This window comes from Cololabis saira, chromosome 19, assembly GCF_033807715.1.
Source record: "Cololabis saira isolate AMF1-May2022 chromosome 19, fColSai1.1, whole genome shotgun sequence".
In the NCBI taxonomy this organism is placed as follows: Eukaryota; Metazoa; Chordata; class Actinopteri; order Beloniformes; family Belonidae; genus Cololabis; species Cololabis saira.
The window spans coordinates 31,372,312-31,388,235 of NC_084605.1; the positions used below are offsets into that span (position 1 = coordinate 31,372,312).

Here is a 15,924-nt window from a genome sequence, read left to right on the forward strand (position 1 = left end):
TTTACAGTTACACAATTTGTAGTGTACAATAAAAACAGTGCTGGAATATTTCATGTTTACACTGATTCAATTGATAATTTACAGAGAAAAAACTTCTACAATGAGACAATAGCTGAATGCTATTATCAAGTTTATATTTCAAAACATCTTATCATAAACAAACCAGAGCACATATCACAAATTAAAGTCATGTCTCTGCATACTGACCAGATGCAATCTGTCAGTGCACGGTGACAAAAATCAAAGAGCTTTTTTCATTCTTGCTAAGTGGTTTTCTTTTCTTTTTCAGAAGTCTCTCTGCATCTTCACAGCACTGTCCGTGTTGTTGTACCACTCTGCAACATAGTTCGTGCTTGGAGGTGGTTATGGCTGTTTTACTGGCATCCACACTCATCCACGATCATGTCTTCATGGTGCCGTAGAAGCATTTCTCCATTCTCATAGTATAGCATGCTCAAAGGGCTCATTTTGGTTGGGGCACAACATGGTAGTGCCACGCGATCAGGTTTGTAATGTTTCAGTAGACTCTTGGGGAAAAGAGGGAGAAAAAAGGAGAGTTTAGATGTGTTACAGTCAATTTATGAGTAGCAAGACAAAAGAACACTTTTATGTTCAGTTTTTCAAGTGGATGCATGTAAATGTTTTTGAGAACAACTAATAGTATAAATGATTTTGTCTGAAAAGTGCCAGAAAACAAAGTTTGAATGCTCTCCTTTTTTGATCGGTTTAAAATAAAAAGATATGTTTATTTCTATTATACAGGACAATAATAAGCATCAAGTTGTCACATGTGAGCAGCTGCTTGATACATTTGTAAAACAATTCTGTAGATATTGTAGTTAAGTTGCTAAGTAATCTTCTGACAGTAATGAACCAATCCTTCTGCTTCTACATTTTTTTAAACTTAAAATTATTTATTTATTATTATTTTATTTGGGTCTTTTTAGATTTACTGTAAATGTATATATGTGGGGGGAAAAACACTCCATGCTAATCTATCAGTGAACAAGTGATCAATTAGAAATACTCCAAATGGTGTTCAGTAAGTCTTCATATATATATATATATATATATATATATATATATATATATATATATATATATATATATATATATATATATATATATATATATATATATATATATATATATGTATTTATTTATATAGGTATATGTATTTATTTATAAATGTTTGTATATAAACAATAATTACCTGCATGTAAGCATGGTTGGTTGGATTTAGGCCTTCTCCCAGAGGACCAGGGCAGGAACCTTCACAGCGGTAAGCATTGTATCTTTTAGGGAAGATAATCCAGGATCCCCAGCCAATTTGATTAAAGTCGACATTCAGGTCCACTCTGCGGCAGAGAGAGTTCTCACCCCCTCTCTTGAGCACCTGCAGGCTTCTCACTGTTTGTTCTCTCTGGCCCCGTTTGCTCCTACGCCTCTTTGGCCAGTGGGCCCTTTTGATTTCAGCAGGGGACAAGAACTTAGATTGTTCAGCTGTATGAAGCAAGCTTGCTTTAGCCTTTGAGTTTTCATCAGACCCTGTGTGTGAGAAGACGACCAACAGGGCCTGGTCACTCGTGTCCTGTTCCCTCCTTGAGCTTGCAACATAAACAGGCTGATCGAGAATAGACAGAAGGCCTCTCTTTGTTTTCCTCATTTTCCTTTGTCCCACTGCCCTTTTGTGTCTAACTCTTGCCATCGATTTTTGCCTGAGCCAGTCCAAAAGAGGACTTGTCATGTTGAAGACTTTCCAGCTTTGTGACGAGGTGACCAGTGACGATTCAGTGAGAAATCCCACTAGGTCCCGCTCCTGGTGATACACCTCCACGGTGATGTTGGATGCACTTTGTTTCTGAAGAAGCCTGATTCTCAGCTCTGCTGCCTGGATGTTTTTGTCAGCCAGCAAGGCATATAGGTCAAAGGTCACTACCCAGTGCCTGTGTCTGTGCGTCAAATCTGATGGCATAAAAAGAAGAAAGTGAGGACAATGTCATGAAACAGCCGATCAAATCAGAATCATTTGGAAAATCATAATGAGTATACACATAAAGGATATTATATTTGAGGTTGTGGCAATAGCACAGGAAATAATACATTTAGGGCAAAAACTACGTAAACAATATCATTTTACACAAAGTTTTATAATAAACATATACAGTATAAGCATAAGGTGACCTAATGTGTGAAAGAAAAGTGCCACTAAAAATCATAACTGAATTTAATTCAGTTTAATTCAATACAATAATAACTGACTGCAATGAAAATATATGAGTAAGGGATAAAACAGAATGTTTTTCAAGACATATTTCTTCAACCTTTTGTTGCTGGATGAAGAAGACTGCCTAACCCACAGAGAAAATCAAAAGTTTCTGCATGGCGTTATTTCAGTGAAAGAAGGGTAGGAGTTATCTTTTTTAGCTGTAAGTGAACATAAATATTACTAAATGAACCCTTCTTTGGATAAATAATCCAGTCACTTTTCTTAAAAGGTGCATTGCACCTACATTTGTAATGAGGGTCTTTGTGATTCAATGAACAGGTGTGGTTGAAATGAATCTTGCAGGATTAAAACGATTTTAAACATTTCACTTTTGTATTGTCCAGTGTATTGGCCTATTCGGTCTGCACCGTGATCAAACGTGCGCACCATCATCGATATTAATCCACTCATGCTAAACCCGGGAGCCGAAACTAATCATTTAACACGTCCGTGCTTGTAGTGACTTCTGCATATCCTCGAGTCAAACAAATAGGTCGCAACTCCTAACACCTAGAAGCCGCGTGAAATTGGCTCAGCAGCAGGGTGGGTCGCCCTGCCTGTGCCACCATTAAATCCCGAGCTCTAATCTAATCAGACCAAGTGTGAAAAAGAACTAAGAGAATTTGTTGATTTGACTTGACAAGAGATTTGTATAGGGGGATGTCTGGCGAGGTACCTAATCAACATCACCTATTTAAGAAAAAAGAGGTTTGCTTTGAGAATTAGAGACAGAACCGGCCCTTTCACACGCTGACCCCTCTCATGGTTATTCAAGCCCTGAGCGGAATGTGGATTGAAGCTCTCTGAGGTCGTCTGGGCAGAAGTTGGGCCAATAAAAAAAAAAAAAAAAAAAGACTGGAAACAAACATCTAAAAATCTTTAAAAGTCTAAGTTCCCTCAGAGGACCAACCATGAATTCTTACATGAATAAAGCACAAAAAATAATCATTTTTGAGAAAAATTAAAATAATAAAACAAAAAAGTAGATTTCTGTCATCAAATACAGCCAGTTTAGTAAATAATTGACACGGATCTTACTTCTCGCCAGGATGCTCTTCACCGTATCCGCTTTATTCGCTGCCTCCCGCTCCATACTGTCCACAGGCCTGGAGAAGTTTGATCTGTAATTCCTGTAAAGGTGCATCATGTATGTGGGCAGGTGATACCCGCCTGAGCGGTCCATGAGGGCAGGACGAGGCAGCATCCTGGTGGAAACTCCATCATCCGTGGGTTTATGAATCCTGGTGGAGACTCCATCATCCGTGGGTCTATGAATCCTGGTGGAGACTCCATCATCCGTGGGTTTATGAATCCTGGTGGAGACTCCATCATCCGTGGGTTTATGGATCCTGGTGGAGACTCCATCATCCGTGGGTTTATGGATCCCGTGAGCCAGCAGCACCAGCAGGGATGCGTGCACCGCAACACTCACAGCTCCCAATGAACGCATGATTTCGAGTGGATAATGACAGATTCCTCCACTTGGAGATTAGGGGTGTCTTATATACCCTCACCCACCCACTTTTATGTTTAACAAGTAGCTGAGAACATTAACCCTTTATCACATAGAACAAGTCCGCCTATACGCATATCTTTACATTTTTGCATGCTATACTGCCATTTTATGGAGTATTTTTATTTGCTATGCATCAAAACAACCCATATAAGCCAATCTGTAATTATCTGTATGTTTCAAGTCCATACTAACTAAATACATTGCTAAAAGGTGCAAATAACTACCCAGAACATTTTAATGTTTTTTTAATTTTACATATATTTTTCTAAATACAGAAATCCCATAGCTAGATCCCTCAAAATTGTCAATGGATAAAAGTAACACAGAAGCCTTTCAAACCACAGGAAATGTATTTGGAATTAATTCATACTTCAGTTTTTGAGATATATCACTTGATATATCGAGTATAGAATTCATCCGGCGCTTAACTCACTGTGTGTGTGTGTGTGTGTGTGTGTGTGTGTGTGTGTGTGTGTGTGTGTGTGTGTGTGTGTGTGTGTGTGTGTGTGTGTGTGTGTGTGTGAGTGTGTAGTGCGTGTATGGCGTGTGTGGGTTGTTGCTGAGAAATCTGAAAATCTCTAATAAAAAGCACGAACAAGAGCGCAAATTAAAACAGCACTCTGGGAGACACACACCAAATGCGAGATATGTAAGTGAAACTTCTCCTGTTTAACATGCAAAAAGAATTATTGCTCTGTTTTATTTGGTTGTAATTGTACATACATTTGAAAATCAATATGCAAACGGGATTTAAAGGGTTAAAGCCAGGAAATTGACATGCGTCTTGCAGACTTGCTGCATGACAGCTCATCACCATTCAGGTGGTAATGACGCGGCTGGGTGCGTGTTTACAAGCAGCAGCGATTTGTGTGCTCCATGTTCTCTGGGCTTCTGCAGCCAGATTCCCCCATCCTTAGATTAATTGTTTCAGCTATTTGGTTAGACTAATTGTTAGGCTTCCCCGCAGTGTTATGTAGTCTATTAAATGGCACCTGGAATGGACTATAAGGAGAACGATCAGGCGACTATACACAGTGTAAACATTAACGTGGTTTAAACTAACGCCATGATTAAGTATTATAAAAACCTATTATTTAATTCAACGCAGTTTGGGGGGGAGTGAAGTACCAATAAGTAAGAATTGGCCTGCAATAGTTAGTCAAGAGGTATTACTAACATGTGTGAAGGTATAATGCATTTTTTTCCCCCACATATCCCACTATTGGAATACTATTAAAGTATTAACATGCAGGTATTTTAATGTTGTAACTGACTGAAAGTTGGCTATTCATTGCCAGATTGTTTAATTTACTGCTTATCCATTTATTGTAATATATATTTACCAAACCATGACCTAAACCGGTCATGATGATGATGGTAATCCCAAGTAAACATCTGTTGGATAATGTTTGTGTATTAACAAGTACAATCATGAAATAGAGTGCAAAGATGAAAGTAGGATGAAATTAAAGTATTCTAATATGACATCCTATCACTACCTTGAAACTACAATATATATATGATTTCAGCAAATTTGCTCAGATAGTAAACAAAGGAGAAAACATTGGGTCATTTATCGTAATTTCAAACATATTTTATAAAAATAAGCCACCAGAATAATGTGCATTATCTGCAGGGCTAAAATTAAACAGGAAACAACCTTATCTATTGTTTATACTTGATTTCCTAACCTTCACTTATGAAATATATTCTGTTGAGACTCAGCTTTACAACTTCTTTATGGTCATCCTTACTTTTTTAGTGAACCTCCTATTATTTGTGGCCCATGATGTGATCTACTGCTCTCATATGTATAAAAAAAAATTAAAACATACACCATTTAAAAAACAACAACAGTTTGATAGCGATTTAATTGTTATATTAGACTCTGCTGATGCGCTACAAGTGTTAAAAATGCTCATTTTGTCCTGCAGTTTTCCTCCGCGGAGTACCACAGCCTGCGCATGCGCCATCCGCCTCAATCACAAAGAGAAATCCTTTTCCTCGTAAATTTCTCGAGAAAGGACTGAGAAAAACGAATATTCGGTGCATGTGTTCACTTTTCTTCCGTTTTTTCTGCAAATCTTCTCCATTTATGACGACAGATAAAGCGAACCTCGCAAGCATGCTTTCTCAAGACGCCTTTTCACCGACCGTGTGCTGAAATGGTGAGTCGCTTTAAAGTTTACGGTTGTTGTTGCACGAGCCACGGCAGCCTGGAGAAGCAGGCTGTTTCTTTTCCTTTGCATGCCAAGGCTCCACCAGTAACCCCCATGCTTACACCTCGGATTGATGCTTAGACGAGACTTGAGGATGTTTTTATGGCATGAAGTGCTTGTGTGCGTGCTAGAATGGACATACATGTGCTCGGTCTCCCCAGCTCGCCCCCTGCTCTGCAGGCTCATACTGTATCTAATGATGTGGCCATTGGGCAGGGATGAAAAGTTGGGTTGGGCAACTGTTAGTAACCTTCATACGAATACGATCTTCAGTTAGAAAAAGCTTATTTTTTTGCAAAAGCAATCACAACGTGATAGACATCATCTGCAATGATGCGCATCATTGATGAATGGATACCACAAAACACTGACTCATAACTGCAGTGCATTTAGTAGGAAAATGGTTGATGATCAGATGGGCTGGCTTTGCTTTTGCACCTTCAAGATTATTTTAGTGGCTCATGAAAACAACAGAGATTGCCCAAAACAAATACAAATGAATGTACTTACATAAACTTATTCTCTCTCTCTCTCTCTGATTACTCAAGTGCACTGAGTTAAATGAAGATGCATGTTGAAATATACTCCTCCAGTCAGTATTTTCATTGGCTCATAGTTAGAAATACAATGTATGTATGTATGTATGTATGTATGTATGTATGTATGTATGTATGTATGTATGTATGTGTACGAATGTGTGCATGCATGTTGAGTTGATTGCAGATACTTTTTCCATATTTTGTAAATCTAACTATATTCCATCAGTGTAAAAGTATGTGGCCTTGGCTCTGTGCATGTTTGATCCACATGATCAAATGTGACACTGTAAGTATGAGAAGTCTCTAGCGACATTACAAAGCCCACGATGCTCTTTGATGTATTGTGCTGCAGCCTCAGTCTTTGTTTGATTTGCCCGTCCAGCTGGGACTGCTCTCCTCTGGGCATATCGCCTTACCTTTTGGTCCTGGGGGAAGACAGAAACCGGCTCCCCTCAAATGAGGGCCCAGATCATTTGTGAATATCACAATTAATCAAGAGTGAAAGCACAAAACTCATCAGTGACTGAAGAGCTGGTTAATAAATGATTGAGTTTAACACTTGGTTTATCTTGATGGGAGCCTGAAAGAGAGGCTAATCCTCCAAAGTGGAGTTTAAGAAGTGGATTTTTTTTTCCTTTTTTTGTAAGGAAGTATTGTTGGAAGTTAGCAAACTTAAAATGGGGCTCAGTTACCAGTTTCTAGTTCCTTCAGGAATATAGAGCTTCTTAAAGCTGATTGTTGACTAATATAGGTTACTTAATGTACCTTTTAAATTTTGCAAAAGTTTAGATCGTGACCCTGTTTTTGAATAATGGAAATTATTTTCATAACAGGTGGGTGCATAGTTTGCACGTTGTTTTCCCCTTGCATGTTGATACTTCCTCATACTGTACAAAAACATGCCTGTTGGGTTGACTGATGATTTGAAACTGTGTTTGGCCGTATTCACCCACCCCCCCTCCCGATCAGCTCCAACCCCCCTGGATGAACGGAAGGATGGAGGATATTGTCACAAGACAATAGACATTTGTGTCTCTTGAGTAGTCTTGGGTGCACATCCGAGTGTAGTGGATAATTTATACCACAAGGTGTCATATTTGACCTTTTTAGATGTAAGAAAACAGTCCATACCCTTAAACATGCCCTTTACATATCTGCATTAATTCTTTTTAGATTTTTTTTTTGCAGTTGTGATGTGTTTTTATGTTGGCTCTTACCGTATACATAGTGGATAGTTTTAAATTCTTTAGTAATGCAAGAAAAATGGTACTTTATTGTGCTTTGAATTCTTCTGGGTGCTCAGCTTTTGGCACAGGTGAGGAGTTTTCTGTTGTTATCTCCTCCTTTTCCTGTTGCCCTTACGAGGCTTTTAACAGATTAGCTTTTTCGTGGGTAAGACAGACACCAGGCCTGAGAAAGGATTTGCAGATGTCAGGTGATATACGGCTTATGATCCTTTTCCATTTGGCACATGAAGCGGGGAGGATGTTTTACTTAATCTGTCAAAGAACATTCTCTCTTTCCTCGTCGTACTTTTATTTCCATCCACTTTTTGTCTTTGTGGAAGGAGGTGAAGTTGGCATGATATGTACTTGATCCCATGTCATTTTGAGATGCTTGCACATGTTTATTTTAGTACATTAGTAACACCCACACAGCTTTGTTTTTGCTCTCAGGAAATCTTATTTATGACTTGTTCTCACCTCCCCGGCCGTTTCATTCATGTTCTGAGGTTTGTGGGTCATGGGAGGGTTTGGTTTTACATGTATGATGTTGCAACAACTTCAGAGTCTTGGCCCCGCGCTGCTGCAGGAAGGAAGGAACAGGTGTGGCTGCAGTAGATTTTTACATCCATATCTCGAAAATTGCTTGCCGCTCTTTGCAAATGAGCTCAATGTGGAATTTATCTTGTGAGAGATTGTTGATTACGCATACTTTTGTAAGAAAATACTCTCACTGGCCGCCATTCAACACCATACCCTGATTTTGTTGGTTTCTTTGTTTATCCATTTGCTGTATTAGCTTGAAATAAACAGTCAGGTATGAGTACGATTGACAGGATTTCTCACATTCGGTTCGTCTGTGCAGGTATTTACCCGTTCTCCTGGCTTTTGGTCAGCGCACGAGCTTCTGGTACGATGTTAGGATTATGAGCAGCTGAACCTCAGAGTCAAATCTCAGTATTTGCCCAGCTGTAAGCCTGTTTGCCTCCAACATGGCATGTGCTAACTGCTAATGAATGGAGTAATTAGAGCATTGTAGTGAATTAGGCTTATGTGGTGTCATCTGTGCACAGTTGTTAATGATCGCCAGCCTCCTGTTACACCATGTCAGTGAGGGTTAACTGCTCTAGCTGATAGTAACACATTGGATGAGTGAAAGGTTCAGTTTTCTGGTGTTTTTACATTTTTTTTTCATGCAGCTGTTAAAAGGTTTGCCATATGTGGAGGGTATTGAGCAGCCAGCAGGCTCTGGTAATGATTCGATAGTGTGCTTGGGTGATGAGTAATTCTCTCTGGGCCCGCCTCCACATCCTTTTTACACACAGACACGCACACACATACACACTCAGTTTGACACACAGATACACCAATCCCAGGCTGGCATGTACCAGCAGCTTTGCACCTCGTGCACAGAGGATGCATACAGAAAAGTCACAGAAAAACCAACAAGGGGAACATGACTTCACACATCTGAATCTGTTGACGGTGAGCTGCTCTCCTCCGCTTCACGTACCGCAGCCTGAGAGACTGCCTGGGATCGGTCCTCACTGAAGGACACGTCCATTGACTTGCTTTGTGAGGATGCCCTGCGGTAGTTTGATCAACAGGCAGAGACAGATTGCCTCACAGATCAGACAGAGATGCCAGCGAGGGGTGTCTGACTGAGACCGCTTTTCTTCTGGAGAGCTGTGACTTTGGTTATTTTTAACCTGCTGTTTTTGTGCTTTGCGATTCTTCTGACACTTGTGCGTCTCTCGGATGGTGGATTGAGTTGCTGAACGTCAGGTATAGTTGTTGCACTTCTCTGTGGTACTGCGGTGGGGTGCGATGCTGGAGTCCTGCTCCTGGCTTGTGTGGTCACATTTAAATGTCACGCATAAATGTCCCACGTAAAACGTGTACAGGGGATTTCACTTCATGTGTAAGACTCTTACAACTTCACCGCGCTCCACTTAAAAACTGTAAAATTACAGTTTATCTATCATTGAAGGTGAAAACCTAACATCCCAACAAAAATCTGTTGAACCCTCCTCTGGAATGATTATGGGTTTCTTTGCAGCAGCAGGATTCTGGCAGCCTACATCTGCCAAGAAAATGCTTTTTGCAGGATTTGTTTGCTCCTACGTGAGTATGAAAGACAACATGTCAACAGGTCAGTGTAAAATCATCCATAAGGCAGAGAGTAGCCTTTTTTTTGAAGGGTGTGACAGATGAAAACTGTCAGTTGGCCTGGTGCTGCTGACAGACTGTTGTGGTCGAACACTGTGGTTTAGAAAAAAATTAAAAGCCATATTACTGCAGCCTTGAAATCATAGAAGGGTGAAATTGCCCTCTTGACGTGAAATAAATTATAAGGCAGGGTTTTAAAAATAGAAATGCACAGCCTTTTTAGCAGTTTGGTGTCTGGCTGAGACGAAACCGAGACTGTAGAAGGATGAAAGTCATTTATGTTATTTGTGCAGTGGCATATATGGTTTGTGCATGTCACTGAACTCTACATGTCTTGAACAATGGCATTGCTGTTTCTTTTTTATGCGTGCGTGTTGGGATGAGAGCAAACATCAGGTTTGCAAATTGATGCAAATTCACGATGAAGTTTGTGGAACAGTTTAAGGAAGAAAAAAACAATCTGCAAAGGAAGTATTGAGCTAATTTCCGACCAGAACTGATGTTCAGCTCAGGGATTAGCGATGTCCTGTGGAATCACGCCTAAATGTAACCCTTAACCTCATCGGCCAAGTATGTGTACAGCTGCAGGGAGTACATCTGAGCATTTCCTGTTAAGGTGCTCTTACACTTCCTCTTGCAGGATTGCGTGATGGGTTTTTGTTGATCAATGCAACGTTGCTTCATTGCTGACTAAAGTAGCTAGTTAGTGAGTTCTGAAGCGGCTGTTGCACATTCTCGCATATATTTCTTGTCCTTTCCGAATGCATCTTGTGTGTTTCTTTCTGTTTTTCTTTCCTGATTTATTTTGATTTCTCCGTGTTTTTGTGCAGCCAACATGCTTTCACACTTCACATTCTCAGACTCAACAAGTGGCCTCCATGGAGACCATCAGAATCCTTGAATTAGACTAGCAGAGCTGCCAGAACAATCAGATGTATTGAATTTGGAGTCTTGATTCTTTTTTGCTGCCACGTTTTGCTGCTCAACCTTGATATGGGAAGTTGTGTGGAAAGATTTCCTATGTGCAACACAGTGATACCCATCTCTGCTGAACCCCTGCATCTCTTGTGAATGAAGAGCGCTCTGCATCCTTCCTCGGGGCCACCAACAGATGCATCCTGCAGCTGCAAGCTCCTTCCTGTCCGCACTCAGACCCTTTTGTCTGAAGATGTTTCTACAGCAAAGTTGGGACACCGGCTGAATTTAAATCGGGCAAGCCTGAATGGTGCAGCGCTGGTTGGCTGGCAGGAGGTTCAGTTTCCATGGTCTCACTCTGTGCCACAGCTGAGTTTAAGTATCGGTGCTAGTGGCTGCACCCAGCCTGGCCGGAAGTCTCAATCACAATCAAGGGCAAAATCTGTTTTTGTTTTTGTTTGGTCATTTACTTCTTGCACTTTTTCTTTTTCCCCGTGTTGTTAGAGGAAAGGTTGTAGTTAGCGCCACTCTAGCTGCCAAGTGGGATAAACAGCCTCTCTGATGAGCTGCCTCCATTGGCTCCTCAGGAGGATGTTTGTGATTGAGGGCTATTTCTACTCGGGCCTCCGCCCCAGCTTGCCCGCCTGCCAGACCTGGTCCGCCTGCGCTGCGAAATCAGTGTCGCGGAGGAGTTGCTTTTGTGTCGCAGGACCTTCCGTGCCAAAAATAGTCAGCAGCATGGTCTCGCGGCAGAGCTGACAGGCTGTGAGGTAAGGCGCAGGAGGCTCTCAGATGTATCAGTTTGGGTCAGAAAGCTGTTGCATGTTCTCGGGTGTTTATAAAGTCACATTTCCTCAAGAAGCCCGTAAAACGGGAGCACCAGGAAGTATCAGGCATTCTGTTTAAAAATGACCACAAGGGACAAGCTGTAGGAAGTTGTGTGGACAAGGATGATATACGAATGTTGTGCTTCACGTGAGTGCTTTATGGCCATCCAGTGAGCCGTATAAGAATGTGCATATTATTGTGCATGACTGTGTTTTGTGAGTAAAGGAAATATGTTGATTAAAAGTCCTTTAATGACTCTCCTTACCATAAGGAATGTAAAATGTGTACATTTTAATCATTTTGAAATGGGAGTTCAAGGGCAGGAGGCTTTTCTGATCTTTAATGTTTCTTTTTTATAATAAATATTGTTTTTATCCTTATATTTATTTTCATTTTTTACCAGTGCAGTATTTCACATTCACAGGAATGTTAGAAATACTTTTATATTGGTTTTGTTTCAGATTGGTTCCGATTTTATGGAAAATTGTTAAAATGTGGCCAACTTTTGGCAGTAACACGACCCGTACTAATGAAATTAAATACATGTTAACGTGACCGCCAGTAAGTGGTTGTAGATGATTTTGTAATTGATTGGTTGGTTTATGATTGCTGCTAATCCCCCCCGGAGCTGCCCACACGGAAGTCCAAGAGTCAACCGTGCGTCGTGTTTGTGCGTAGCTCGTCCCTATGAAAGGGAGCTGAACTTCAGCCATCTGGCTACCAGATGTATGATAACTTCCCCCTGTCCTCTCCGCAGAGACCCGAGTCTCTTGCCTGAGCCTGCTTCCCAACATCAGACAGCACTTACAGCTAAGCAGCAGAGAACTTGGTCCAAAAACTGCAGTTTTTTTTAGTTTTTTTTAACTGAGTGCCAAGCAGCCGGGCACTCTGAGCTCCAACGAAGGGGTGTTTCCCTCTGCCTGAGGGGGGGGGGGGGGTTGTTAACGGGGTTTCCAGAGAAGAACGTTTCATTTTGGGAAGTGATGCCAAGTTCTCACACTTCTTTTGGACCATGGCGGAAAAGAAGCAGCGAAGAAAAGGATCTGGAAATGTGGATCACTCCTTATCGCCTTCGTAAGTTCAGAGATTTTGGTGGATTGCTCCACTGTGAAGGGTTTTGTTGTTTTTCTTGCGGTGGCCTCAAGAATATGGCAACAGAGATGCTTTTGGTATGTGGCATGGCCCGAAATAGATTTAGGCTGCTGGAGCAAAGTATTATTTAAACGTGGCCTCCTTTTATGGAGCTTGGGCACAGATTTACAGTACTTTTTTACTTTTCATTCATACTTTTCAATGTATTACTTTTCATTCATTCAGAAGTAATACATTGCCTAAAATGCATTTTATATATATATATATATATATATATATATATATATATATATATATAATATATAATTTTTTTTAAAGATCCTAAGAGAAAACAACAAGTCAATGTGTTGTCTTACTAGTTGCGATTGTCTGAAGAGTCTTTTTGTGGATTCAAAAGCTTTTCTGAGCACACGGTTGATCTTTCCGCTCACCTCCAGACGCAACAACGAGGAGAGCAGCTGTGACTCACCCAGCACTCCTCTCTGCACAATAGGAGTCCAATCTTTTCAAGGCTGGTTATCACACAGAGCTGCTTTGAGCTCAAGCCGCAAAAGACAACCGTCAATTGCCTAAGCCATGTGACATCAAGCAGTTTATTTAGCTGGACCGATTCTGTCCTCCTGCAGCGTGTGTGTGTTTGCACATCTGAGAGTTTTTAAATGCTGAGTTCTCTTTGTATTTACATTTTTACCATGTTTATTTCTCTGGTGCATTTTGCTTTGTGTGCCCCAGTGCTGCAGACTCTCGACAAACCATGTGTTAACTTGATGTTTAGGAGACTGTATTGCCCGTGACTGCTACGTTGTCACAAAGCTTGTTTGTTTGTCTGCCGAGTTCCCTAAAAAGCTTACTGTTTATTCAGAGGGGAGGAGGCTTGCTCGAAACCTGTGGCCGCCTCTCATAGGGATTCGAATTAAATTGTATGATTAAAGCAGGCATAGCTTAACTCTAATATCCCACAAACATGACCATGAGGATCTATGAGGATTGTGTCCAGTGTTTAGGATACCTGAAGAGGATGGATCTCTGATTAAACCTCTTGCCGCTTTAATAGGATTCACAAAAAAAGAGTGTTTTAATAGGATTTTCCACGACAGAGACCATAGAAGTGATTTGGAACAGCTAGTCCATGGGCCAGACCAGATATCAGTACCACTCAAGGTGACCAAACTTACTTATGATTTTTGAAAAGATCCATGTCTATAGATTACTTCACAAGCCTTTTAAACTTCGTCCGACACACATCACGGTTTTACCATAACTTCAAGAGCCTTACCAAACTCATTTCTAACAGTACTTTTAAATCCTCTTATTGGAAAAAAACCACAATAACAATGAGTGGTAGCGAAGGATCTTCAACTAAACGTCTGTGGAGCAATGTGGTGGCGTCTACTGCTCAGAAGCAGCACTGTAAAGCTTTACCCACCAATGAGAAACCCTGCTTAGGATACGTCAAAAGAGAGGGAACACAAAACAGGAATTATCCTGAGAAACAATTAAATCGCAAACAGGTCTTCGAGCCACAAAGGACTGGTCGAGGGTTTGTGAAGAAGGACCGTCTGCCCTTCCGGGCATCTACCATTCACAACCTCGAGAACAAGGGACGTCTCAACATCCACAATTCTGCAAGTGGTCCAAGAGGAGACCTTAAACCATCAGATGAGCTGGAGATGTTTAAGGAAAAGCTGCAGAAGAAGGATTTCTTTCTTGCTCGGGAAAAATACTGTAAGGATACAGCAGAGAAAGATTCCCTTGCATATTTGAAAAAAATCAAAGACGGTGAAACTCGTTTGGAGGCTGAACGCCAGCTCACACTGGTCTGTAAAGAAGAACTCAAGCAATGCAAAGGCATTATTGAGGATCTACTTCAGTCGTCCAAAACGCTTGAAAAAGACGGTGAGGTTAAGTCCAAGCAGGAAGAGGCCCATAAGTCGGTCCTTGATGAAATAGAACATTTAAAAAGGCAACTAGAAGAAGAAACAATCGCTAATCTTGATCTGATGTCTAAACTGGAGGCACAGGAAACATTGAGGAACTGAAGTCTGCCCTGGAAACTTCTGCAACAAGAAACATCTCAGAAATGACAAGTGTCTCATCACAAACTGACAATGCTTCTTTCAAAAATGTCTCAGAACCTTCAGAACCAGAGAGGGTGTCTGAACAAGAAGCTGAGAAATCATCACCAACGGAGCCTGAACACAGCAATGACAAGATGTTAGAAGTTGTTGTAGAGAGTAGCAACAATGAACTTAACCAGGACTTTGCTGCAAACGTGGGAGTGTCAGGACCAGAAGAGGTCTTTGAGCTGAAAATGACCACTGAATCGCAATTGGTTTCTGAAATTTCTGAACAAAAAGCCAAGAAGCGTAGACGTAGAAAAAAGAAAAAGCCAGAACAATCTGACGATGCTCAGGTCATTGAATACCGCCCTCAACCTGAAGATGGTGTACCAACAGCAGACTTGATGATTGATGTACAACTCACCGAAGAAAGTAACCAGCCTGAGGTCGGTGATAACTTGGCTGCAAAAGTGGGAGACCCTGAGCCAGAAGAGTTGTCCAAACTGGTACTAACCACTAATGGCGCTTTTGCATTAGTACCGCCTTAACTCGGTTCTACCCGCCACGGCCCCGTTTTGCGCTTTTGCACTAGGGGCTGAGGCGGGCAAGCCGATACTCTTTCTGTAACCATTCTGGTGAGGTTCTAATCAGGGCTGAGCAGGGACTATTTCTGACGTCACCACCCTCCGCACCACTGATTGGTCGGGGGGCGGGGCCGTCACCACCCTCCACGCCTCTGATTGGTCGGGGGCGGGGCCGTCAGACGTTTGAATCAGGAAGCGGGAGTCAGCGGGAGTCAGCGCGAGAGCGACCCGCGGCTCGCAGCGATTTTATTATAAAGCGCAAAACGTCTGTTTGGTGATCCAACTCTGAGGTGCAGATGTTCATAAACCTGGGGGCTGACGAGAGAATTAAAAAAGGGATGTAGACGGGCTGTTTTTTTTCTCAGCCGCTCGCGGCTCCAGCTGATTTCTGATCAGCGCCGACACGAACAAAGGTGTTGCGCAATCGAGTACGTCACAGCAGCTTCACCCAAACCTGCCCGCTTCTCCCCTGGCTGTGGAAAAACAAACGGGAACAAACAGGTAGAGCCG

At 41.5% G+C, this 15,924-nt stretch overlaps 2 protein-coding genes across 9 annotated transcripts in view; one reads left to right on the forward strand and one right to left on the reverse strand.

Annotated features, from left to right (window-relative positions):
- Positions 1-180: 180 nt before the first annotated feature.
- On the reverse strand, positions 181-3,719 carry ndr2 (nodal-related 2). The gene is made up of 4 exons (XM_061708468.1): positions 3,650-3,719; positions 3,308-3,502; positions 1,214-1,965; positions 181-527 (listed from the first exon to the last, which is right to left on the reverse strand). Exons 1-4 carry the CDS (start codon positions 3,717-3,719, stop codon positions 375-377), a joined length of 1,170 nt encoding a protein of 389 aa, XP_061564452.1. The 3' UTR covers positions 181-374.
- Positions 3,720-5,776: 2,057 nt separating this feature from the next.
- Positions 5,777-15,924, forward strand: part of pald1a (phosphatase domain containing paladin 1a) — a 90,023-nt gene continuing 79,875 nt past the window's right edge. For 2 of the 8 annotated variants that reach the window (XM_061707930.1, XM_061707935.1), the window contains exon 1: positions 5,777-5,953. Coding sequence is in view for 2 of the 8 variants with exons in the window: in XM_061707929.1 (XP_061563913.1) it covers positions 12,691-12,752 (62 nt within the window). In the remaining 6 variants the exon portion in view is untranslated. Of the gene's footprint in view, positions 5,954-9,167; positions 9,252-11,500; positions 11,621-12,624; positions 12,753-15,924 lie in introns of those variants that run through there. The other 6 variants (XM_061707932.1, XM_061707933.1, XM_061707931.1 and 3 more) reach the window with 6 other exon arrangements.

Excerpts from the sequence above, each read along its gene's own strand:
- ndr2 (XM_061708468.1), bottom strand. The coding sequence starts at position 3,719 with ATGCGTTCATTGGGAGCTGTGAGTGTTGCGGTGCACGCATCCCTGCTG. Across the intron at positions 3,503-3,649 it reads GCTGCTGGCTCACGGGATCC|AACCCACGGATGATGGAGTT; the intron begins ATAAACCCACGG and ends CCAGGATTCATA. Across the intron at positions 1,966-3,307 it reads GAAGAGCATCCTGGCGAGAA|ATTTGACGCACAGACACAGG; the intron begins GTAAGATCCGTG and ends TTATGCCATCAG.